Source organism: Squalius cephalus (assembly GCF_949319135.1).
Source record: "Squalius cephalus genome assembly, chromosome: 13".
Taxonomy (NCBI): domain Eukaryota; kingdom Metazoa; phylum Chordata; class Actinopteri; order Cypriniformes; family Leuciscidae; genus Squalius; species Squalius cephalus.
Genome location: NC_137134.1, coordinates 27,157,102 through 27,184,287, shown reverse-complemented (window position 1 = coordinate 27,184,287; position 27,186 = coordinate 27,157,102). Strand labels below are relative to the sequence as shown.

Below are 27,186 nucleotides of genomic sequence, written 5' to 3'. Positions count from 1 at the left end.
TTTTTAATCAGGGGTTTATGATCAATCTACATGTCAAGGTATTTTTTAAACTCCAGATTCAGTCACATACTCATACATAATAGTCATATACTTTAAAATGTGGCGGACTGTATAGTGGATGTATTTTCAGTGGCTCATGTGTGTATTGATTTCTCTCTTCTCTTCTGGTTAGCATGGCTTACAGGTAGATAACTACACTATCTGGAGGCACAATCAATCTTACTCTGTTGAGGAAGTTTTCATGTATGAAGTATTCATGCATTTCGATACAATTTTTGGAAGTAACAATAATATTTTAGAATTAAATTCAGAAGGAGCTTTATTGCCAGTCTTGAACCTTCCAGCACACACACACAAATATAACAAGAAGCATAATAAAAATAAAGAATGAAAAAGTATAAAAATATTTACATAAAAATATATAGAATATAAATGTACAGATATTTAACATATTTACATTTTTGCTAATGAGGGACCATGCAAGTTACACCGTCACCTCAAAACATGGGTCGTTTGCCAGCACACCTCGAGAATTGTTTGAAAATAAAATTGAAAGATAACCAGCATCGTAAAAAAGTGATCGACTCAACCTGTGTGACGGGTGGCGAAAATAAAAAAGGCAGTGACAGCATTGTATGAGGTATCAAGACTCATAGCTGCCTAAATCTGGAAAGCACCACACCATAGGTGAATCCTTAATTGTACCATCCGCTAAGCAGATGGTCAGCATGTTGGGAAACAATGCAGTTTGATTTCTTTATCAAACAACATGGTGTTATGTCCCAGGAGTAAAGTTGTCTAGGATAAGGGAGTAAACAGTGAAAAGTAAAAAAAAAAAAAAAAAAAAAGGTTGGAGAGAGTGAGTGTGACAGACACATCAAATTTCAGATCGAAAATGTATTAACAAAATATATGTAACATTGACAAAGTAAATCAAAAGGAAGCAAAGCAAACTTCAGAAGGGGGTAAAGCCAAAATAACAAACATAAGTACCCTCTGACTAGTTAGGGAGTAAAACTTCTTAACCTGCCAAAAGAAAACAAAAGAAAACAAAGAAACAAACAATAGAAAAGTACACTAACTCCCTAACTAACCAAAACCAGGAGAAAAGATATTACAAAAATAAAACAGGCACCCACCTCCCTACAGCTTCCAGCACGATTGACATGTGTATGCAGTGTTTTCACCGAAGCATAGGGATTAGAAATACATTCCATGTTAATAGAAACCATCTTCACCTTCATTGGGTGTTTTTTAGAGTGCGCTTAAAACATATTTGTTTTCTTTAGCATTTGAAAACGCTTTGTAAGATATGTATGTCATATGTTTGCATTTTTTGTATGTTTTTGTTTTGTAATTTCTCTTTTATATTTTTCTGTACAGCACTTTGGTTCCACTTGTGGTCTTTAAAGTGCTCTATAAATAAATTTGAGTTGAGTTCCACTGGTAATGCATAAATATTGGTAATAAATTGGTTAGTAGCATATAAAACCGAACCTCTTTGTCCAGAGGACAGAGATGCTGGAAAGCATAATTTCAAAATCTACAGTAAATATTCAACATGTTGAATGCCGAATCATAGTATGTGCATTTGGAGGATCGAAAATCGGCTGAACTCTGCCCTTATGTTTCTGGTCTCAGTTTTTAAAATCAGTTAAGATTTTAAAATCATCGAGTGTGTCCCAGGCCTAAACTGAACATTCAATCAGAGTTTCCACTGACAGACCAGACGCTGATTCAGCATGTTGACAGCAAACTGCCGCCGACGTGAGCCTGAGCTCCATCAGCTTAGTGTGTCCCAACTTTACATACTTCACATACTTTTGAAAATCTAGTATGTAGTTGATCCTGAGTTTTCAGGCAGACCATTAAAGAATGCGACACACACGTCTCCCGGACATCCTGTAAAACCAATCAGCACTAAAATGGCGATGATGTCACAGTGCTTGACACTGGTGGGCATGTCTTATCTCCTTAATGCGAAGTTGTTGCCTGCTGCATTCACCCCATCCACATCCTCTTGATTCAACAGCAGCATCTCTGATTCATTCACTCCGTTTCCTGATGAATATGAAATACAGAGAAAAAGAAAGAAATTAAAAAGAGAAAATTTGGAGATCAAGTCTGTAGTAATTTCTTTCAGACTTTAAAATGTCAACAATTTACAATCAATTTACCAATGAACAAAATCTTTTAAATAACACTCAGTAGCACATTTAAATTATTTTATAAGTTCAATCTTGTTTGAGCAATTGTTCTTTTCCACAAATGAACATGACATTATTACATTTTTGAACTCATGCAAACTCAAAATGTAAAGTTTTAAAGTTTTGGTATTAAAGTTTACAAAATGTAAACTTTAAAACTAGATGCATTAAAAGATTCACCAGTATGCAATTCCCTTTAAGAACAAAACACTCTTTTATTCATTCACATTCATTTATGACTATAGCAGCTTGTGTTGAGGGGATTTTGTTGGATATTTGAACAGATCAGAGTGTAAAATGGTGTTTGAAATATGATTGAATAAACTGACTGAAGCCACATCACACACATACCTACCTGGAGACCAAACAGGGAAAGTTACTTAGAAAGAGATACAACTTAAATTAGGTCTCGCGTGACTTGATACAGTCTAAAAATAATGTCTACAGCAACTATTCATCAGATCTTTAAAGGTCTATAGCAACATCTCAAGTGTCGTATTTCAATTCACTGGGGTTGCTACATTAAGAACATTATTATTTATTTATTTTTATTTATTTTTTGCCGTGAATGAACGCGGAATCATGTAATCTTCAGCTGCAGTAATCATGTTCATGGGTGAGCTCATGCGTTCAAGTTTTATTAACATTATTGTGGTATGAAGCAGGGTACGGCCAAGAGGCTGACCATTTTACCTTGCTGTTGACATTATGCTTATCTGCCGCAGTCGGCCGTTGCTGCTCCTTTCATTTTGTTGTCAAAACAATCATACTAAAAATACATTTGAGTGTGTTGAAAGTTATGTTGTAACCTTACTCTGTGTGACAGAAAATCATACGGAGAGCAGCAACTTTAGTTTCTGCTCTGACAGCCGCAAGACCAGCCGAATGCTGTGAGTGTGTGTTAGATATCAGGAATTGTGAGAGAACATTGTGCTTGGTACGTTATTTTGACTTCAAAGCAAACTTGAGTCTTTATCTGAAAAAGTTTAAATCCCCTCTGGCAAGCGCCAGGCGTTTGACATTACATCTGGCGCCAAACATTAACACCATAATGTTTACGCATTCGGCGGAGAGTAGACGTATTTTGTGGCAGTTTGAAGACATTCGAAAAGATACAGTAAAACCCCTGACATAAAAGATACTGGTCTAAAAAGCTGTGGGAAAAACTTGTGGATGCAGGTCAGCAATAAAACAGTGTTAATGTTTCAGCTAAACCTGTTGTAAACCTGAAAAGAGATGGAGAGATATTCATTCAGAATTAACACTGCCAAGTGAAGAGTCTGTTCTGGCTCCGCATTCTGTGTGAAGATGAAATGCTGTATGAAAGTTATAATAAAATACAGAGGCTCTGATCTGCATCATCCTAAACTGTCAGAGATGATCTGAACTACACCTGTGAATCAGCACGGGTCTGGTGTTATGTCGCTCCAAGAGAAAGTGAGAATTGAACCGTGTCTCTAGTGTTTCGTCATTTCGGAGCAGATGTTCTAACTACTAGATCTAGTCACACATGCAAACAGTGTTGTTAAAAGTACCGATTTCAGTTCCAAGTCGGTACTGAAATTTAAACAAATGTGACGCTGAGAGCTGTTGAGCTGAATCATAAACACCTCTGATTGGCCATTGTATAAACGCACTCATCGAATATGTCTATGATTGGCTACAATAATCAGTGCTGCAATTATTGGGTACAATGATCAGCGTTTGAGAGCACACAGAGCACAAGTGTTTGAAAGTGTTTTGAAAGTAGGAGTGGGAGTGTTTGAAAGCACAAGCAGGCGTCTACATGCAAACGTTTGTTTATTTCAAAATGTAGTCCAATGGGAGATTTTCAGACTTAAAGGATCTACAAAATTTCTGTAGTTGAGAGGTTTTATCTGAATTAACTGTAAAATAATATATATATCTATAAATAAACAGAGTTGATGTAGAATAGCACGACTCACCTCTGACAATAACACTTAATTTCTTGTGTGAAACCCCACTGTTGGATTTGAAATGTAGTTTATAATCTCCAGAGTCTGTGGTTCTGGTGTTCCTGATGGTCAGAGATCCAGTCATCTCGTCCAGCTTCAGTCTGTCCCTGAATCCGAGTCCACCATCATATTTCTCTCTGGTCTCTAGTCTTTCAGCAATAAGAGTCTCCTGAGGTCTAAACATCCACCTGATCTGATCATCTGTCTGTATTTCAGCATCAGTCTTCAGAGTGACATCATCTCCCTCCAGCACTGTCACAGCAGCACATAGAAATAAGATTACAGTCTAAGTAAGTTTGCAGATTAACATGTCAGTAAAGCTGTGAAGATAATGTGTATCTAATAATCACTTCATCATGTTTATGACTTTTTCAAAATTAACAGTAACAATTTACAACATTTATTAAACATTTCTTGCTTAATGTTAATTTAAAATATTTTTAACATTATTTCAGGTATCCACGATATACACTCAGTAACCACTTTATTCGTTACACTTGCTCAGTGATGCAAATTTCTAATCAGCCAATCACAAGGCAGCAATTTAATCAATTAAATTATGAAGGCATAGTCAAGAGGTTCAGATACTGTTCAAACCAAACATCAGAAGGGGTAGAAAATCTGATTTAAGTGACTGACCATGGCACTTCATCACATTATAGATTTAAACTATTGTAGAGCAATACAGTTAATTTTTCTCTTTATGTGTCAGCTGACTGTAATACTTACCCATTTGCCTTTCATATTTTGAGATCTTGTGGCGATAGTAAAAAACTCCAGCAGCTCCAACTGCAAACACCAGCAGCAGAACACCAATAACTATTCCTGCCACAGTACCTGAAGACAGAACTGGTTCTGTAATGATAAAGAGAGACAGACATTAACAAACATTATAAACATCAGCACTATATAACCTGAGTGAAGATCTGATATTGTAATGATAAAGACAGACATTAGTGTGAGTGTGTCTGATCTATAACACACACTATAAACACCAGCACTATATAACCTGAGTGAAGATCTGATATTGTAATGATAAAGACAGACATTAGTGTGAGTGTGTCTGATCTATAACACACACTATAAACACCAGCACTATATAACCTGAGTGTAGATCTGATACTGTAATGATAAAGACAGACATTAGTGTGAGTGTGTCTGATCTATAACACACACTATAAACATCAGCACTATATAACCTGAGTGAAGATCTGATACTGTAATGATAAAGACAGACATTAGTGTGAATGTGTCTGATCTATAACACACACTATAAACACCAGCACTATATAACCTGAGTGAAGATCTGATATTGTAATGATAAAGACAGACATTAGTGTGAGTGTGTCTGATCTATAACACACACTATAAACACCAGCACTATATAACCTGAGTGAAGATCTGATACTGTAATGATAAAGACAGACATTAGTGTGAGTGTGTCTGATCTATAACACACACTATAAACATCAGCACTATATAACCTGAGTGAAGATCTGATACTGTAATGATAAAGACAGACATTAGTGTGAATGTGTCTGATCTATAACACACACTATAAACATCAGCACTATATAACCTGAGTGAAGATCTGATACTGTAATGAGACAGACAGACATTAGTGTGAGTGTGTCTGATCTATAACACACACTATAAACATCAGCACTATATAACCTGAGTGAAGATCTGATACTGTAATGATAAAGACAGACATTAGTGTGAGTGTGTCTGATCTATAACACACACTATAAACATCAGCACTATATAACCTGAGTGTAGATCTGATACTGTAATGATAAAGACAGACATTAGTGTGAGTGTGTCTGATCTATAACACACACTATAAACATCAGCACTATATAACCTGAGTGAAGATCTGATACTGTAATGATAAAGACAGACATTAGTGTGAGTGTGTCTGATCTATAACACACACTATAAACATCAACACTATATAACCTGAGTGTAGATCTGATACTGTAATGATAAAGACGTTTATCATTATAATGTTACATTGCTCCCAAGTTTAGTGAATAACAAATAATGTTGAATAATTTATTAAAGGCAAGGTGTTTTTTTTTCCGTCTCCAACCCCAGCACTACATCCAAGACACTTCATCTGAAAAATTAAATATACCCCCCATTTCACAGACAAGGCTTAAAGGTGCCATGTGTAAAAATTGAGGTAAAAATATCCAAAAAATGAGCTGCACGCATCAAAAGAATGAGAAGAAATAAGGGCGATGATGTCATTAAAAAAATGTCAAGTTATAGTGCTGCAGAGATATCAACCTAAATTAGCATTAGCATTACTAGCCACGGGCCGACAGGTGTTGTAATACCAGTTTCGGCCATGGGAGGCGGTATGCGGGCAACATAACCACCAGCCAAACATGCAATACACGAATAACTCGCACGGCTTGTGGGCGTACTTGAACCTGATGTCAATCGTGTGGAAAGTAGCCTACTGCCCACTACTACATTCAAATAAAATCTGATAAAAAAGGAACAGAACCAGAGTAAACATTGGCACTGCTTTCCATCGCTGGAGACAACTAATGGACATGAAAAAAATGAGGTTTGACTCCGAACTTGCAACATTTCTTTTGGATTGGTAAGTAAAGATGCTGTTAGTATTTCGTTAGAAGTTTGTTTTATATGTTTGTGTAGATTTTCGGGAAGTTATAACATAGAAATGTATCGAAGGCTGTTCGATAAACGTATATAACGTTCATAAATACAGTATTGTAATATAGTACACATAGCACAATCTCTATTGCTCTTTTTTTCTTGCCAACTACGTGACCTATATTATGTATATTAAATGGCTTTCCTGAGGTAAATCTGACATAATTGTTCTCCAGCTGTGTTATTGACCTCTTCACGCTGATAAAAACACTGATTGGTCGATATTATGTATGAGGAATACATTTTGGTAAGTTGTAGCCTAACGTTACTGTATCTTTCAGTGTTCGTGTTTTTTTACTATTATTAGCTAGTAGAGATGTTCGGTTTACGTGCGCTAGGGATCTGTCGTGTAACATTTACAAGCGCCAAAACGGTATTTATTGTTTGAATTGCGTGATAAAATTGACAGAATCTGAGAGCTGAGATTTTTTTTATATCATAACTAACCTGCTCTGTTTAGTCTGTCGGTATCCGTGTCCTCTTTGCTTCGCGATTTTTCTGTGCGTGAGAAAATTGATGTGTGGGGTGAGAGTGTGTGAAAAGTATTTGCGTGTGTCTCACGGTGAATGCGTGAGAGTTGGAAGCTCTGGTTACGTTGGCGCTAGCTTGGTCAACATCAGCAAATGCTGTCTGTCAAATTAATGTAATTCAAACTAACAATAAAAATGTAATATGAACAAAACGAATATGAACATATTCACTGGTAAAGGTGAAGGGGAGTAGCTTGAAGATATTCATACTCTAGAGTAGACCAACTCACTTTCTGGAGGTATACTGCCCCCATCTGGTATGGAATGTGGAGTATGAATTTATTTATTTTTACACAAGGCACCTTTAAAGGAGAACTCCGGTCAATTTTAACATTGAGCTAATTTTTTTGTACATTTGGAGTGCTGTCAATACAGAGAACAACGACAAAAATCGGTGTTGCCTACACCGAGTTATTCTATTTTTAAAATTTGCACCCTGTTGACTTCAATGGGGCAAGTACTAAACCTGCTTTTAGCCTCTTAACATCCTTGATGTGTCATTACAAGTGCACAGAAAATGTGAGTGATTCCTTCTGAGTGAACACGAGTGGATCTGACTGCAGTAGATGTGAAAGATATGTATAAAAATGATGTTATTTAAGCCAGCGCAAATACCTGTATTTTCTTCCTGTTTTCGGGTGAAGTCCAAAGTAGTCGATTGCCGAGTTCACGTGCGTGATTATAGGTACTAAACCTATGCGCGTGAACTCGGTAATCGACTACTTTGGACTTCACCCGAAAACAGGAAGAAAATACAGGTATTTGCGCTGGCTTAAATAACATCATTTTTATACATATCTTTCACATCTACTGCAGTCAGATCCACTCGTGTTCACTCAGAAGGAATCACTCACATTTTCTGTGCACTTGTAATGACACATCAAGGATGTTAAGAGGCTAAAAGCAGGTTTAGTACTTGCCCCATTGAAGTCAACAGGGTGCAAATTTTAAAAATAGAATAACTCGGTGTAGGCAACACCGATTTTTGTCGTTGTTCTCTGTATTGACAGCACTCCAAATGTACAAAAAAATTAGCTCAATGTTAAAATTGACCGGAGTTCTCCTTTAAGCTTGTCCCAGACTAAAAATGTATGTTTGAGCTTTTCTAACAGAAAATAACTTGCACCAATAAAGGGGTGATGAACTGAGAAATCAAATTTTCCTTGAGCTTTTGACATATAAGAGGTCATCATACTATAAGAATATCCTGTAAGCTTCACTGAAACCTTGTTAGTCCAATAAAAGCTTTTATTGACACCAGGCACAGCGAACGACAGGTTTTTCAAAGTGGGGATCTATGACGTCTAAGGGTATCAAACACCGTCTCCACAGAAGAAGATCAACGCCTACTTCCTCACTGCCCGTTTAGCCCCACCCACTAATTTGTGCATTACATGAAACTCATTATAATATGCAAAACTGTTATCCAATCATAGCAGTGGGCATCTACTTCCAAGTCTTCAATGCGACACATCCATAAAAACCGAGCGTTTCAGGAGCTAGCCTCAAAGGCAGGGTAGAAAATAGCCTATTACTTATTAATTTTTATGTTTTTGAATGTTAAAACCAAGCAAACGTCATAAGTTGATCCCAGAAAACAATGTAAAAAATATTTTAAAAAGTCAGTTCATGACCCCTTTAAAATATGTCAATGTCATTGTTTTGTCTCAAGATGCACATCAATGTTTTTTTTCTAAGGCATGTTAATAAAAGCTACTTAAATGTCCTAATTGAACTTAGGCCTAATTCTGGCTTAATCTAAGCCCTGTCTGTGAAACCGGCCCGGCCCTAGACTTTTATTTTAGTAAGTAGGCCTAATAAAGAACAAACAGAAATAGTCATTTTCTCAGTACGGGGTTAAGCTAAAACAACAAACAAAATCCAATTATTTCAATGGTTAAAGAAAACTAACTTACTGGCTTAACAAAAGGAAAATTAAATAAATTAACATGGAACTTCCCTATCTGCCTTACTAAACCATAACCAGGAGAAAACTATTAAACAAAAGTTGGGTCTCACATGGTTCAAAAGATCCAGTTTCTTACAATTCAATGTTTGGTGGCACAGGGTAGACCAATCATATACATTTCTCAACTTCAATCTTCAGTCAACAAAAATAATAACTAGATCCCCACCAAAAACAGCAATACACACAGCATCTTAAATCACAAAGATTCCCTTCGTATATTTCTGCTGTGGTCTGAAACCTTGTGCTCAGTTCACTAATGATGCTGTCAAGAGCAACGAAGAAGACATTTGAGTTTGAAAGTTTCTCTGTCTTCACTTGCATCATTTTGAGAGCTCACATTTACCATGTGTTTTCTTTTTTGTTTTTCACACAAAAGGGGATCAGAGTGTGATAGCAGCTTAAGGGTGCCAAGAAAGTTGCCATCAGAGACATCTTCTAAATTTGATGTTTTACCCCTGAATTTTCTCTCCAGGTAATATTGGCCTGCTTTAATCCACTTTGGTATTAAAGGAACTTGTAGATGGTTTGGTCAGCTCATGGAAGAACAGAAGGCATGGTATGCAGTAAATTGCTTTACAACGCGTACTGCACATCAGCCAATCTCTTTGGATTTGTTCACAGTCATCTGCTGATTTTGCATACTGAAGGTATTTTGGAAAGGATTTGCCTTCCACATCTGCATCTACATAATTGCACCTGCACAATCCAGTTTGCGAACAATTATTATTTTTTCACATTATTTAGAGTTGAAGGCCATAATCCTTGATCTTCTGCCAAACAGTCTTCTGCTAAATCATCTGTCTTTTCCTCAGCCAGATGCTCATCATGACAACCTTGATATTTCCGGCTCTTTCCAGCATCCTCCTCCTCTGGATCCCTGCTGCTACTATCTTCCTCATCTTCTCTTTCCCCTTCCTTCCTTCTGCTCACCCTCAGCTACACTAACACTCTTAGTCTACAACCATAAACAGACAACTGATGATGTCTGTGCCACTCCACAGCATTTACTACAATAAATCAAGCTATTTATATTGCTTTTATAATTTTCAAAAAAAACTATAAATCACACACATTTATTTTGTACAACTGTTAAACAATTTGCTACTCACCTATTCCCTCTTCATTTACATGAGTATCTCCCTCTGTGGCAACCTCTGAAATATAATTTTATTATAATGAATATAATCCTTTGACTTTTCTTTTGTATGATTACTGTTTTAGGGGGGTTTAACTTGATTAAAGGGAAAGTTCACCCAAAAAAATAAAATTAGCCCATGATTTATTCACCATCATTCTAGATGTATGACATTCTTCTCTCAGATGAAAACATACAAAAAAAAAAATGTCCTGGCTCTTCCAAACTTTATAATGAGAGTGAATGGGTATATTTTTTAGAAGTCCTTCAAAGTGCATCAATGGCATCAAACGACTCTGGTCGGTTATTAAAGGCAGTCTGAAGTGAATCGATGCGTTGGTGTAAAAAATACTAAATATCCGTATTTTAAACTTTAGTGACTAAAATAACTAGCTTCCGGCAGACGGCCGTACGCATCGATTTACGGCAAAAGAGTAACCCCTGACCCGAAGCAAAACGTAATGACGAACCTGGTTGCCCAACCCTGTTTGTTTGAACCGAGAGAGAGCTCAAAAGCTTAAAGCTTTTCTGTCAAAGCTTACTACTCCTACATCCTACGCCATACATCGTCAAGTGTTACTCATTTGGCATCAGTCGACTCCAATACAGCCATCTGACGGAAGCTAGTTATTTTAGTCGATAAAGTTTAATATATGGATATTTTTCTTCAACGGATGCATCGCTTCACTTTAAAAGGCCTTTATTACCCCCTTGAAAACGTTTGGAGGAATTTAATGATGGATAGATGCGCTTTGATGGACTTCCAAAAAAAGGTGCCCATTCACTCCCATTATAAAGCTTGGAAGAAAAATGTAATTTACACCTAGGGTGCATTCAGGGTGAGTAAATCATGGGCTTATTTAAATTTTTGGGTGATCTATCCCCTTGAAGCTTTCAAATGACAGTGTTCGTGACTGGCAGCTTATTGACGCTTCACTGGACGCTCAATCCAGCCAGCCTCGGTTGAGCTGAGAGTATAACTCATTCCATATCATTCTTGCTGCAAGGACATACACAATTTTATTAGTTGTAATGTAATCTTATCATTCTTTTGTTTGTAAGTCTGTTTTTTATAATTGTAAATATTGTTTTTATTTGTAAATATTTACTGTTACTTGATTTTTATTTGTAAATAGTCTTTGTACATTTGAAAATACTGATTCAGTCTGTGCTCCATGATTTTACAGTATAAGGTGGCTTTGTTGTATTGAATTATTATAAAGCATCGCTGTAGTTTGTCCAGTTGTCATTTAAAATACTCAATGAGAAAGATTTATGTTATTGGATTTCATTCACGTTTAAACAGGCAATGTTTCTGCATCTAGGCTACATTATTACATGTCACAAATGTCAGTACGTAACAAACTAAAATCATCACAAATAACGGCAGTATCCATAAAAATTTGATTAATTTCTTTGGAATGTGAGGCAACCACGGCTGGCTAGATTGAGCGTCCAGCGAAGTGTCAGTAAGCAACCAGTCGTGTACACGGTCATTTGAAAGCTTTAATTGGGATAAACCCCTCTAAAACGGTAATCATACAAAAGAATAGAGACATCAGATTATATTCATAATAATAAAATTGTGTATTTCCTTGCATCGAGAGTGATAGGGAACACGTTATACTCGCAGCTCAACAGCGTCTGGCTGGATTGAACGTCCAGTGTCAGTAAGCAACCAGTTTTAATTACGATAAAATTCTCTAAAACGCCAATCATAAAATAACATGTTCATATCAACAGATGCACAATAATAAATTCAGAAGAGCTAGAGAGGAACACAAAACACAATTTTTTAATTAAAACAAGCAATATTATCTGGAAATGGGGTAAGAAAAATTAACTTAATTTAAACAGAAACAAGTTTATTTTTCTTACCCCATAGGCAGATAATTTAGCTTGTTTTAAGCACAAACAAAAAAGATTTTTTTTTTAAAGGAGGAGGAAAAACTGTTTATAAAAACACCTGTGTACGTGTGGACAAGTCCTTAGAATTTAAGCGCATCTTGGCGTTTCCATCCAGCAGTTTAATACAATATCCCAAATTGCATATCAAAATATGTGGGTGGAAACATAGCTACTGATGAAGATTTAAGTTATCATTTTTTTAACAATTAACATTTAAAAATGTTATCATAAGCTTGACAACAGTCAGTATTTCTCACAGATGTATTATAGGTATAGGTGTATGCAATGTATGACAGATAACACGCTGTTTTAGCAAATTAAAGGTCTGGGGTTCAAGTTTTGCACTCTGAATGCTGATTAACCATCATAATTTCAAGAGTCTTGAGTTACTCACCACTGATGGTAACATTGAAGCTCTTGTATAACGTCTGTTTGCTGCTGCTGCTGATCTTCACTATATAAAGTCCAGAGTCATTGGTTCTGGTGTTCGTAATGGTCAGAGATCCAGTCTGATGATCCAGCTTCAGTCTATCTCTGAATCTCTCATTATATAATGGTGAGCTCTTGGTTTCTATATCAAATTTAGCTATGAGTTTTCCTTCACCTCCAAACCTCCACACTATCAGCTCTTCTCCATGTGTTTTAGTAACATCAGTCTGAAGAGTGACAGAATGTCCCTCCGTAACACTTTTCATTTCAACATCAATGTCAGGTGGAGAGTCTGCAAGAAACATATTCACAGACAGAGATTAAACATATTGAACACTGTTACTGGCACAACTGAAAATCAGATCAGGTGTTTGTCTAGGTTTACTACATAATAAATAAATACATTTCTTACATTTATAAAATAATTGATCATGTTTTGAAACTTACAATACAGGTGGAACAAAATAAACCATCTACTTGACCAAACTGTGTGTGAAATTTAAGTCACAACTTATGAATTTCTTTATAAAACTTTAGTAGGTAAGCAGCATCACGGTCACCATTATGTTTTCTGAATATCAGTCACGTGATCGACTGCAGATCACTGTCATAATGATATTCCAAACAAAAGCATGACTGTGATATTGTGAGACTGCTGAACAAAAGTGCAACTTAATATAGAAAGAGAAAAATCGCATGTTAGTGGTAGTGATCGACCGATATTGATTTTTTATAACCGATACCGATTATTTGCATGTTCATGTGCCCAATAACCGATATGCAGATCCGATATTTATTTACTGTTATACTTCTGTTTTTGACAATTATTACAACACAAATGAACTGAACAAACCACTTTATTTATAACAATCACTCCCTCCTTGCATACAAAAAAAACCTTTATATTTATACACAAATAAATAGAGGGGTCTGAGTCCAAAAAAATAAAGTGCACTGTTACTAAGTGTCTGTTTAAAAATAAAAGCTTTCATGAGGTAAAAAAAATAAAGCACAAAAATTATTCTAACATATTGAAAAAAAAAAAATCTAAATTACCTGAAATTTCTTTTGCATAGCTATTTTAGTAGTGTAACTTAATACTCCCAGTTAAGCAGAACTAGGTTGTAGTGTAGAAAACATCAGCAGCAACAATGTTAACAATAGGCAAAATAAATGTTAAAAGTCTAATGTTCTCTTACGAGAGATACTCTCGTACTGCGTAGAATACGCTAGGGGAAAATCCTTTTCCACGAGAATACTGAAGCCAAAAAATTATCCTTTAATTTTGTATTAATGTAAAACGCGTTGCGGCAGCATACAGACATAGGCGAGGCAGCTCGCGCGCCTATTGGCTGGTCTGCTGGCAATTGCTTAAGCCTATCGAGCGAGACCTAGAGTGACGTCAGACCCAATGAGGGCGCTTCGCGCCCTCTGCGTCACGTCCCGCCGAGACGGGCGTGGCTTAGGTCTATAAATACCGCTCGCAGGCATTATTTCTCTGATTTTTCATCCTTCAGCGAAGCAACTCACATCGCTGGATCCGAGAAGAAGCCACGCTGTTGAAGAAGCACCTCAGCGGGACGAGTCGACGAAGCTGCTGGCCGCGCCGCCTTCATCGCCTTCCTGCTGCGCTATCCAGCGCCCATATCCTTTACTGCACTGTGTGTGTGTGTTCGCCGGCGCGACTCACACTGTCTAAAAGAGCTGCGTCTTTTTCAAGATGCCTGCTTGTGGCTCGTGCAAAGCCACACTCAGCGACGGGGACCGCCATGTCATCTGCGCTTCCTGCCTGGGTCAAGAACATGCAGCTCTCGCGCTCGCTGATGGCGGCTGCCATCACTGCGAGCTGTTGCCATTAGCGACTCTGAGGACTCGCTTGGCACTGTTCAACGAGACTGCGCCCACACCTGCTGTTGTGCCGCGCCGTAAAAAGCGCCGCGCTCAGCGAATCCCGGAGCCCTCTCTCAGCCGTCAAAGCTCGCCGGTGCGCCCGCCTGCTTCTCCGGTTTCATCAGCTTCACTTCCGGACGGACAGCGGCCGCGGTCTGCCGCCGCTTCTGTCGATGACGCTGATGAGATCGACGCGCTGCTACGAGAGGGGGATTCCTGCTCTCTCATAGCATCAGGCAGTGAGGATTGGGCGAGCTCTGAGGATCCCGCCCCCCCTGCCCGTGCTTCTACGGGAAAGAGAGCGAGCATTGAGGCGGAGCTCATGCGCGTGCTCACTCAGGCCACGGCGAGCCTCGGCCTCGAGTGGATTACGCCTGAGCAGCCTGCTCACAACCGGCTGGACGGCTACTTCCTGCCTGGGGAGCACGTTTCACCTGCATCCAAGCCAGCGCCTTTTCTTCCTGAGCTTCATGAAGAAGTCGCTAAGTCTTGGGGTTCCCCTTTTTCGGCCAGGACACGATCCTCTGTCTCTTTGGCGTTCTCCGCTGTCGACGACGCAAAGAACAGAGGCTACCACTCCCTACCGCCGGTCGAAGAGGCTATTGCAGCGCACTTATGCCCGCCCTCTGCTGGACGGCGTGCTAAGATGGCGCTGCCCTCAAAAGCCTGCCGCACGACGTCAGCCCTGCTCCGCCGCGCTTTCTCCGCCGCCGGGCAGGCCGCGTTAGCGTTGCACACCCTGGCCACGCTCCAGATATACCAGGCCGATCTCCTCCGCCAGCTGGACGAGAGAGGACCTGACGCAATCTGCGTGCCGGACTTGAGGAGCGCTACAGACTTCGCTCTTCGCGCCACCAAGTATGCAGCACAGGCCATTGGACGGAGCATGGCCTCGCTCACCGTGTCTGAGAGACATCTGTGGCTTACGCTCTCTGACATGACTGAGTCAGAGCGCACCGCGTTCCTCGACGCGCCACTTTCCCCTGCCGGCCTCTTCGGAACCTCGGTCAAAGATTTCGCCGATGGGTTCGCTGAGGTGCAGAAAGCGACCCAGGCCATGAAGCACTTCCTCCCGAAGCGCTCCGGTTCTGCAGCAGGCCGTGCGAAACCGTCTGCTCAGAGCTCACAGCCTAAGCCTCCGCCCGCCGCCGCCTCTTCTCAACGCCGCCAAACCCAGAGCTCGAGACCGCGCTCTCGCTCATCCGGCCGCCGCCCCGCCCCGCGTGGCCCGCGGCAGAAGATTGCATTGAAGCCAGAGGCCCCGAAATCGTCCTAGCACGCCTAGGAAAGCGACGGTGTCCAAGTCCCGCTGCGGCCGGACTTCCACCAAAGCTTGCCGCTCGTCCAGTTCCAGGAAATGTGACTGGTCCAGCGTATTTAGCAGCCAACAAGCCGGTTCCATTACCCGCTTGCCTGCACACAAAAGCCGTTTTTACGGCTACCCAGATAAATCCCTTAAATAGTGTATTTTCTGGTGTCCCGGCCACGGCCGACGGTGTTTCATGTGTAGAAAAAATGCCCACTACTCAGTGCCCATTCCTACACACGAGCACAGCCCTTCACACAGGGCCCGCGCACATAAAATCGACTCAGATCGATTGCGCTTCAAATGTAGCAAAAGTGCCCACTACCCAGTGCCCACAAACGCTACTTCCCACATGTCTCACGGTCCCTGTAAATACAGGACCAGTATGCATATGCTCTGCTCACGCGAGCAACGCTGTAAAGGTGGTGTATGTGCCCGCTGCTCTGCGCCCACGCCCACACACAGACATGAAACTAGCCCAGCCCTCCTCCTCTCAGCTAAACACTGCGGAGGAGTCGAGCGCGGGCATTCTGCCCGCTGTTATCAGCGCGCCCCCTGCCTCAGATGTCATGAGCGCGACGCTTATGTCTCAGCACACAAAAGCCGCTGTATCGCGAGCCGATCAGAGCGTGCTTCGCATCCAGCCCCTAGCTACTCGCGCACCTGCGTGGGAAAAGCTTCCCGGGGTTTCGAGATGGGTGCTGAACATCATAAAAGAAGGCTATTCGCTGCAGTTTCGCCGACGCCCTCGCCGCTTCATGGCGCGCGTCGAGACCACGGTAGAATCGAAAGTAGCTCATCTACTTCGAGCCGAGATTTTGAAACTGTTGAGCAAAGGGGCTATAGAACCCCTATCTCAAGCTCAAAGCGAAGGGGGGCTTTACAGCAGATACTTCCTAGTGCCCAAAAAAGACGGGGGTCTCAGACCCATACTAGATCTGCGACAGCTGAACAGAGTGCTTATGAAGTACAGATAGCGTCACGTCACAGGCGATTTTTGAGATTCGCCTTCGAGGGCCAGGCATATCAGTACACAGTCCTGCCTTTCGGCTTGTCCCTGGCACCCCGTACATTTACGAAGTGCATGGACGCAGCGCTCGCACCCCTCAGATTACGGGGCATCCGAGTGCTGAACTATCTGGACGACTGGCTGATTCTAGCCCAATCTCACTCAGAGCTCGTAGAGCACAGGACCATTTTACTCGATCACCTCGAGAATCTCGGTCTCGCAGTGAACTGGGAAAAGAGCTCGCTTTTCCCCAGACAGATAATATCTTTTCTGGGAATAGAGCTGAACTCGCTGCTAATGACAGCACGCCTGTCATCTCAGCGCATACTGGACATTCGGCGCGCAGCCGGCTCGTTCCGCTGCGGCGCGATAGTCCCTCTCGAAGCCTTTCAAAGGATGCTCGGTCTGATGGCCTCAGCATCTTCAGTTCTCCAGTTGGGCCTTCTGCGCATGCGCCCACTGCAGTTCTGGCTCAGAAAGAGAGTACCACACACAGCGTGGGCCTCCGGTCGGCTTCGCGTCAAGGTCAATCAAGCATGCATTGCAGCTTTGAAACCTTGGGAGGCAAAAGACTGGTACCAATCAGGTGTAAGCCTGGGGACTTCCTCGAGAGTGATGGTGGTGTCCACGGACGCATCCACCTCGGGATGGGGAGCGCTGCTCGAGGGCAGACCGCTTTTTGGCCAATGGTCAAAGCAGGAGAAGCTCTTACATATCAACTGCCTCAATGTTGGCAGTGAGCAAAGCGCTCACGCGCTTTTGTCCCCTCATAAAGGGACACCACGTGCTAATACGTTCAGACAACGTCTCAGTGGTGTCCTACATAAATCGCCAGGGCGGCCTCAGGTCCCTGACTCTGTACAGGCTAACCAGGCGCCTCCTGATATGGGCCCGCAGCAACCTGCCCTCGCTGAGAGCAGCGCACGTGCCAGGGCTCCTAAATATAGGACCAGACAGACTGTCCAGGAACCAGGTTCCGACAGGAGAATGGTCTTTGCACCCACAGACAGTCCAGCTGCTGTGGAAGAAATTCGGCAGAGCAGGAGTAGACCTGTTCGCGTCTCAAGAAAACGCTCACTGTCCAGAATTTTTCTCGAAGAGCAAGGACGCGCTGACCCACGAGTGGCCTCGCCGTCCTCTCTACACTTTTCCCCCCCGTCTCCCTCCTGACTCAGGTGGTAGAACGGGTCAGGGAAGAAGGATGCTCAGTGCTGCTTGTAGCCCCACTTTGGACGAGCCAACCTTGGTTCCCAATTGTGATGCAGTTAGCAAGCACCGCCCCGTGGCCAGTGCCTCTGAGGAGGGATCTCCTCTCTCAAGCCAACGGCTCGATTTGGCATCCTCACCCAGAGCTGTGGTCCCTCCATGTGTGGGCCATCAACGGGTACCCGCTGACCTTCCACAGGGAGTGTTAAACACTATCACACAGGCCAGAGCTCCGTCTACGCGACGTCTCTATGCCTCAAAATGGTCAGTGTTCTCTAGCTGGTGCACAGCTCGTGGTGTGTCACCCCTGCATTGCGGTGTGACGGAGGTTCTCTCCTTCCTACAGGAGCTGTTGGATAAGGGCAGGTCCCCTTCCACGCTCAAAGTCTATGTAGCGGCCATAGCAGTGTTCTCTTCGACCACGCTCGGCCAGTCTATTGGAAGGAACGATTTAGTCATTCGCTTCCTTCGAGGAGCTAAGAGACTGAATCCTCCCATACCTCCCACAGTCCCTATATGGGACCTTTCTACGGTACTGGAAGCCATGAAAGGTCATCCATTTGAGCCCTTGCAGGAGATTGATCTTAAACACCTGTCTTTCAAGACGGCGTTTCTTCTGGCTCTCGCTTCAGTGAAGCGCATAGGGGACTTACACGCGCTCTCAGTAAGCGCGACGTGCATGGAATTTGGGCCGAATGACTCTAGAGTTATACTCAAACCTAAGCACGGTTATGTTCCTAAATCCCTCAATACACTGTTCAGAGCACAGGTCATTTCCCTGTCTGCCCTGCCGGTCACTGAAGGAAATATGGACGAAAGCTCCCTTTGCCCAGTCAGGGCGTTAAGAGCTTATGTGTCTCGCTCGTCTGTTTTCAGACAGACGGAGCAGCTCTTTGTTTCATTCAGCGGGCGTTCTAAGGGACTAGCCGCTTCGAAACAGACCCTATCCAGATGGGTAGTGGACGCAATAGCGCTAGCTTACACAACCAAGGGCATGCAGTGCCCCCTGGGTGTCAAAGCGCACTCCATGAGAAGCATGGCTTCATCGTGGGCATGGTCAAGTGGGATTGCCTTGCAAGATATTTGTATGGCGGCAGGCTGGGCCTCTCCGTCTACATTTATAAGGTTTTACAACCTAGAGGTTCCCGCACTACAGGCCAGACTACTGTCGGTCTAGTATGGCCAAAATCTCATAACTGGCGCTGTCAGTTATGCAGCTATTGAGTATTGCAATCCTTGCTCTATGCTGCTATAAGGAAGATAGTGGCTAACCCCCCTCTCTTCCAGGATTCCCTGTGAGTCCCCTGGGTGATTATGTACTGTATGAACTCCGGGCTGTTGCCCTTGAGCCTATGGTATCAGATCCCAGCACGCACAGCGTTTTACAGTAGGTTCCCCTAGCGTATTCTACGCAGTACGAGAGTATCTCTCGTAAGAGAACGTACTCGGTTACTAACGTAACCTCGGTTCTCTCTAGAGAGAGGAACGAGTACTGCGTATCCTGCCGTGCCTGCACGCGCTCTGGTTGCTCGCAAAGCGCCCTCATTGGGTCTGACGTCACTCTAGGTCTCGCTCGATAGGCTTAAGCAGTTGCCAGCAGACCAGCCAATAGGCGCGCGAGCTGCCTCGCCTATGTCTGTATGCTGCCGCAACGCGTTTTACATTAATACAAAATTAAAGGATAATTTTTTGGCTTCAGTATTCTCGTGGAAAAGGATTTTCCCCTAGCGTATTCTACGCAGTACTCGTTCCTCTCTCTAGAGAGAACCGAGGTTACGTTAGTAACCGAGTACGTTTTCATATGGAGAAAATAATTGACAGGGGAATCATATCACCTTTGCAGAAATGTAATTCATTTTAAACAGTTTTAGAAGGTTTATGTGCCGTTTAATATGTTTAAAGAGTGAGGAATAATTCACTGGGTAATATTAATTCACTGAATAATATTAGCTGGAATATAACATTGTCAGGAAAGTAACAAACAAAACAGCATATTTGCATTTTCCAACTAGTATGTTATTAATTATTAATAATGTTTTTGTCGGTCTAGATCATGAAATCCTTTCTGACAAAGTGCTGTTTATCTATGCATTTACACAGAACTAACTTAGGCTACTCAACCGCGATTGCATGTGGAGATAACAAATAATTTCCACAGAGCGCTATTTATTTAGATGTGTATTAGCGAAATAATGGTTATGTAGTAAATGATAATATAATTGAGGGTGTTTAAACGAGATAATCTTGTCAAAAGTTTCATTCAGTGGCTGTGCTTGAGCATTCCTGATCATCAACCCAGTGAGTGCTCAGCAATATGAACAAACTTTGTTTTCGAGACTAATGTTGGTGATCAAATACATAGAGAATTAAATTCAGCGCTTTTATTTTCAACATGCACTCATTCATGTCTGTTTTATTTAATTCATGTAAAGTTACATCTTTATTGGGGCAGGACATGACGGATTACGCTACGTGACTCCATGAGTTCGTCTCAATTTTTTAGAACCAAGCTGCATAAATAAACTATATCAGGCATTTATGTCTCAATTCTAATTTCTGCATGCCTGTTATGTTAAATAAAGTTGAATAATTAAAGCAAAGCAAGCAGAACATATACTTTACATGTGCACAGAGATGTTGTTGACTGATCTCCTCAGACGCGGGCTGCAATGGCGGAATTCTCAAAACGGCCACAAGATGGTGCTGGGCAATTCCACGCAAAAATGTCACATCCATAACGCCAACTAAATACCATAGCATTGTGTTGGTGTTATGGATGTGACAGTTTTGCGCGGAATTGCCCTGCTGTTTATCGGCAAATCCGATATTACAAAACCGATACCCGATTATGGGAAAATGCTTAAATACCGGGAAAAATATCGGTCGATCACTAGTTAGTGGATCTAGAATCTAAGGATGAGATCCATTTGTTAATTTATTGATTTAGCAGACACGTTTAATTAAAAAACAAACTTAAAACATAAAAGTAAAGGTTTTTGTGGCTCATTTTATATTTTTTATATTTTCCTTTAAAAATATAAAAATAATGTACATGTAATAACATTATACTTAGTTTTTTCTTACCTTGGCATTAGGCTACATTTTAGAAAACTATGAGTGTTTCTAATACAACGAATGAGGCAGTGACAGCAAATTTGACATTTTCTCTCTTCTGACCAACATAGTCATCGAAACTTTCATAGAAACTTTTGTTTTTTGGAGCAAATGGAAACGCAAAAAAAAAAAAGTATATATATGTTGTAGTTTCGATTCACTACTACAGCAGAGTGATTTCCACACCCGAAAACCCGGGAAATGTGGAAAGGGTCCATACATAACTAATATTTGCTTGTTGCATTTTGGTTTATGAAACAAAAACAAATGTGATATCTAAATTAAAAAATATTAAATGTGTCCTCACCATAGACAGTAACTCTGAATGTCATATATGTGGTCCCAGCACTGTGGTTGATCTCTAGTTGATAAGGTCCAGAGTGTTTGTTTCTCATGTTCTTGATGGTCAGAGATCCAGTCCGATGATCCAGCTGCACTCTGTCTCCGAATATCTCAGTGAGATAGGGATATGAGATCTCATTTCCAACCGTTTCAGCAATGACTGAACCTGACTCTCCAAACCTCCACTGTATCAGAATAAATCCCTGTATTTCAGTAAGATCAGGGTTTAGAGTGACAGAATCTCCCTCCATCACTGACACAGTCTTCACTTCATCTGCATCAGCACCAAACACTCCTGCAGAACAAACAGAAACAGTTTCTCAGATATTAAACTCACATAACAGTGCTGGTTATGTTAGTGAACAGACCTATAGTAACTGAGATCAGTTTTGGTGTTTTAAAAACGCAGCTTTAAATACAGAACAGTCTTGAGAAAGTGAAGAGAGAAAATGACATGTTAGTGGATCTAGAATCTGATTAGCTACATACAAATGAGAAATGTTTAAAAAACAATTTAAGTGACAGATTTTGAGGAACTAGCCTACTTGTTTTTGTTTAAATCAATACATTTGATTTCACTAATTTTGGATCGATAAACAGCAGAACAGAACTTATTACTGATCACTTAAAGATAATCAATTAAAAGCACTGCATTTATCCTCACACAGGGCCGTCGCTAGTGGGGTGAAAGGTGGTGGTGGCAATTATGGGGGCCCCACAAAATCCAGCAGTTATACTATATAGGCCCCTGTTGTGTGAATAATTCTAATATTTATATTAGTTGTATGCCTGAGATTTAAATGAAAACCAATTTTATTTTTTCCAAATATCTGCTTCTCTTACCTCCCTAAAAATGGTTTAGTCCGATCTAAAGTATTTATTAATTATTCAGTCAGTTACAAACATCAGATGGACCCAATAAAATTGTAAGTCCCACCCCAGCTCGTGAACAGAACCAATCAAGAGTTGAGGCGGCAGTGCCTGAAGTTAAGGATGAACTTGGTGGAAGAGCAGGCGAACATTTCGGGGAAAAGAAAACATAAATCAGGGTAGGAGAAATGCCATGAAAAGAAGGAGAGGGAGGCCAGGAGAGTTGTTGTATCCCAGTCGATCAAGACGTTCTTAAAGACAGGTTGTTTTGTTATTTCGCTGGGAATAAGAAAACTACTGTCTACAGCCTGCCAGGTACTGTCACTCTTCATTATCGGTGCGCACCACAATCGACCGAATGATCACGTGGTCAAAAACCCTGTCTTTTTACACTAATGTAAACAAGAGTTAAAAATTTACACGAGTCACAAAGCATGCATTATGCACTTGGATGAATACAATTATTAGCTTTATTTAATAATATTACCAGTTCCATATGATCTTTATTAAAAAATAAGACAATTTTTTATTTTTTATTTATTTTATTTAACTGCATTCTTGTCAATTTCTGAATGTTTACTTTTTGATTTATGAATTATAACTAATGGGAAAAAACAATATTTTGCTGTACCTTTTTTTAAATTGGTTTTATTATTTAACAATTTCTTGCTTTTTGTTAGATTTTTTAAGTTGTCATTTTTTTAAATAAAGGTTTTACAACAACATCGCCATCTTCAGTTATATGTGAACATCAATATTTTTCCAGGGGGCCCCGGAACGTCTTGCTACGGCCCTGCTTACACATCCTCATTTTTTGGGCAATTTTATTTTATAATGCATTAAAACTCCAACAGTAAGAATAAACTAAAACCACCACATTGATTTGTGAATTTTTTTTTAGTAAAATTTCTCCTGTCAAGTGTCAACCCTTGTTACTCTTGACAGCCAAGAAAGGTGAAACATTCTTCAAAATATAAGTAAATAATAATAAAATAAAAAGTAATACATAGGGCAGGGTGATAAAACGATAACAATAATTATCGCAATATCATTTTTTCTCGATAAAACGATATCAAGAGTTAGATAAATGTCCGATAATGTTTATGCGCCAAAAGTGGAACAAAACTCATTTGAACCGCGCGCCACACGGACCATTTATCCTCTCGGCTCAAAGTCCAAACGGCAGCGCAGCGCGAGCTCACTAAAGAAGATGCGTTTACTCTGATCGGTTATGGCAAGACGTTTTAGCTTAAATTGTACCCAGCGTTACTCATCGTAATTGATTTTTACTAGTAAGAATTCAATTTGAGAGCTCTACAAATTAATTTTTACTAGTCATATGTCTCCATTGACTTCCATTCATTTTTAATTACGGAACTCTACAATTTAATTGTTACTAGTAAGAATTGAATTGTAGAGCTCTCTAATTGAATTCTTACTAGTAAAAATTCAATTACGACGAGTAACGCTGGGTACAATTTAAGCTAAAAAGGCTTGCCATAATCGGTCTCAATCACGAGATACAGTGAGAAGCTTTAAACCAGTTTAAAGGCAGATGAAACGGCACTGACAAACAGGAGAAACACTGTGCGAAACTACACAGTCAGAAGGCTTTTCCATCATTTACCATGAATTTACTGTAATGTTAGCCTAGTAAATAATTCAATCTTCAGCTGCCAGTCTGATTCTGGCATGTCACGTGAACTGTCAATGGCTGGCTAGTTGTCTGGCAGTCTGCCTTTGCCAAGTTTCAGAAACCATTGATTTTTGGCAGTTTTTGTGTTTTGTGTACCTCCCTCTCTAGCTCATTTTTTATGCATCTGTTAATATGATTATGTTCTTTTGCATGATTGGCGTTTTAGAGAATTGTATCCCAATTAAACTAGTCAAATGGCCGAGATCAGGCAGCTGACTGACGCTTTGCTGGACGCTCAATACAGTCAGCCACGGCTAGACTCCGAGTATAGGCTAACACGTTGTCTGACGCTCTCGCTGTAAGGAAATACATTGTTTTCTTTTTACGAATGTAATCTCATGCATTTATTCTTTTGTATGATTGATGTTTTATAGAATTGTATCCCAATTAAACCAGTCAAATGGCCATGATCAGACTGGTTGCTTACTGACGCTTTGCTGGACGCTCAACAGGTCACGTGACTCCTGCCAGTCAGCTGAATATTGAATCCCCACTCTAATACTAACTGCACCATGAAATGTGGAATATACATATTTAATTGTATTTTCATTATTAATGTGGACAATGTATTAAGTGACTAATGGAATATAATTACAGTATTTAAAAACATATTTAGGCTACTGTTTTTCATACAAATACCATAGAAACCATAAAGTTAAATTTTGCCATGATAGTGAGGTGCTGTAGGCTATGCCTGGTTTTATCTGTGGTTATCATTATCTAAATGCATGATACTGGATGACCAATGGTTAATTTTAATTAACTCAAACAGTCAGAATATTACATTTGACCAAATAAAAATAAGGTTGTTAATTTTTTTTTTAAACAGATGTTACTGTTTTTGTTAATGAACAAATTTAACATAGTAAATCTGCATCCTAACTCAAGCTAAGACTACTGTCAACTCAGTCAAATATGCGTTTCGAGACAAAACATGCAAACTGTGCTTAAGATACGTGCCATCAAAGTCTCCTTTCTCACAAACCTGTTTCGAGACTTGAAACAATATCACCCATTAGCACATGCAGACACTAAATAGAAACTTTCCATTTAGATATTTATTTTGGTCAGGAAAAATGACAAATGTTTGAATGTTCTACCTCAGATTTGTGAAATGTTCACCTGTTTGGCAAGTGTTTGTCCTGATATGTTCTGACAATAAAGAGTAGTTTAAAACCACAATTAACACTCTAGTTTCTACAACTTTCAGTAAGGAGCAAAAATCTGCCTTTAAACTTGAAAGAAATAAAGATTTGGAATTTATCGTGATAATTATCGATATCGACTGATATAAAATAATTGTCGTTATCGTGATATTTTTTTGGGGGCCATATCGCCCAGCCCCACAATAACTTTACCTATTGTCATAGAAAAAAAGCTTCAGACAAAACTGTATTAATAAAATATGTAAATATTTTAGCCTTTTTAAAACCTTGTGCACATTGGCATCGTGAAATATGATAGTGATCTAATAATCCATAAAAACAAGGTAATCGGTTCAGTTCCCAAATAATGCAATAACTGATCAAATGTAAGATAGCCTATACCTTGAAGTTAGCCTACTGCAAGTTGGTTTGGATATCCAAGGGGTGTAATATATATATATATATATATATATATATATATATATATATATATATATATATATATATATATATATGATAAGAAATTCATAAGAATTAAATAGACTTAAAACTTCTTTGAGGTCGTTGGTCAATGGTTTAACTCAATATTAGAGACCTTGATTATCATTCAATGTTTTAAATTCCAAACAAGCAACCGAAATACTAGATTAATCTCAACTGGTTTTGCGTCAGGATGCATATTTTTAAAAGGTGGTTTGATTTAATGTAGACTATTTTTACCGAACATACAGTTTCCGCTACATTCATTCAACCATGTACGAGGTGACGTCCGATATTAAAGTGCGTAGCCTACTCTGTGTTATTGTTAAGCCCAAATAAAAACATAAAACATTGTTAAGCACCATAAGGTTTTCGTGCACTATATTCCAAGACTTCCAAAGCCATTAAATAGCTAAATGTGAGGTACTAATGAATATTTAAGTCGGGAAGTTGTCAATGGGAAATCACCCATGGACGACACCCCCTTCCCTTTTCGAAATAGGCCTAACGTTACGCCTACTACCCTACTACGTCTGGAAAAAAAAAATCCTAGAGGAAGCACTTTCTTCACATGTTTTCAAAAGCGTCTTTGTGTGTCGAAAAAAGTGAAGGAAATAGACGAGAAATTACTCTAGTTAAGGAGGACATGTAACTTTAGGCTACAAATTCATCTGGATGAATGTTATTACGAACGTTACATTGATATGATTAACTTGCAATAAGAGAACATCAGCCAATGTGAAATGTGTTAAAAGCTAAACGAAAGTGAACAGAAACCGCACACTTACCGCACATTAAAATTAAAACCTGCAGTATGCTCTTCATGTTGTTGTAGATTCCAACACAATCTGATAGATGCGTTTTAAAACTGAACCACACGACCGGACAACAACACCTGTTAACAAAACTCACTAAAGACTAACGGATGAGATTTTAAACCAACTCTGACTGACTAATGAATTAAAAAGAAGACTGATATGCTACGAAAGAAAAATGCACTTAGTTTATGTTTCCCTAAATCGGACAGACAGAAGTTTATGTTCCAGAATAGGCCTATCAGAAACCAAGATGGCGGCGAACTTTTCTTGTTGTTTTTAAAGGGCGGCTGGCACTCCGCGTATTACATGCATTACCGCCACCTTCTGCTCCGGAGTATGGAACACAGTTTTATATTCTATGTATCAGCCCAGCCCTTTCTCCCTAATAAAATCAAATAATGCTTTGTCACATTTATTAAACCTTAAAATTTAATTATTGAATTGCACAAGGTATTGTTTCTTCAACAT

At 40.1% G+C, this 27,186-nt stretch overlaps 2 protein-coding genes across 3 annotated transcripts in view; both read right to left on the bottom strand.

Moving 5' to 3' along the window:
- Positions 1–27,186, bottom strand: part of LOC307169809 (uncharacterized protein) — a 294,785-nt gene that overhangs the window by 237,199 nt on the left and 30,400 nt on the right. The window lies entirely within an intron of this gene.
- Positions 302–26,976, bottom strand: LOC307169828 (uncharacterized protein). Of its 2 annotated transcripts, XM_079890657.1 has the most exons (7): positions 26,689–26,976; positions 21,675–22,004; positions 12,808–13,134; positions 10,480–10,524; positions 4,913–5,038; positions 4,154–4,435; positions 302–2,061 (listed from the first exon to the last, which is right to left on the bottom strand). In XM_079890657.1, exons 1-7 carry the CDS (start codon positions 26,723–26,725, stop codon positions 1,967–1,969), a joined length of 1,242 nt encoding a protein of 413 aa, XP_079746783.1. In that variant the 5' UTR covers positions 26,726–26,976; the 3' UTR covers positions 302–1,966. The 2 variants fall into 2 exon arrangements, with proteins under 2 accessions (XP_079746783.1, XP_079746784.1); XM_079890658.1 differs by lacking the exon at positions 10,480–10,524 and having other exon boundaries at positions 26,689–26,965.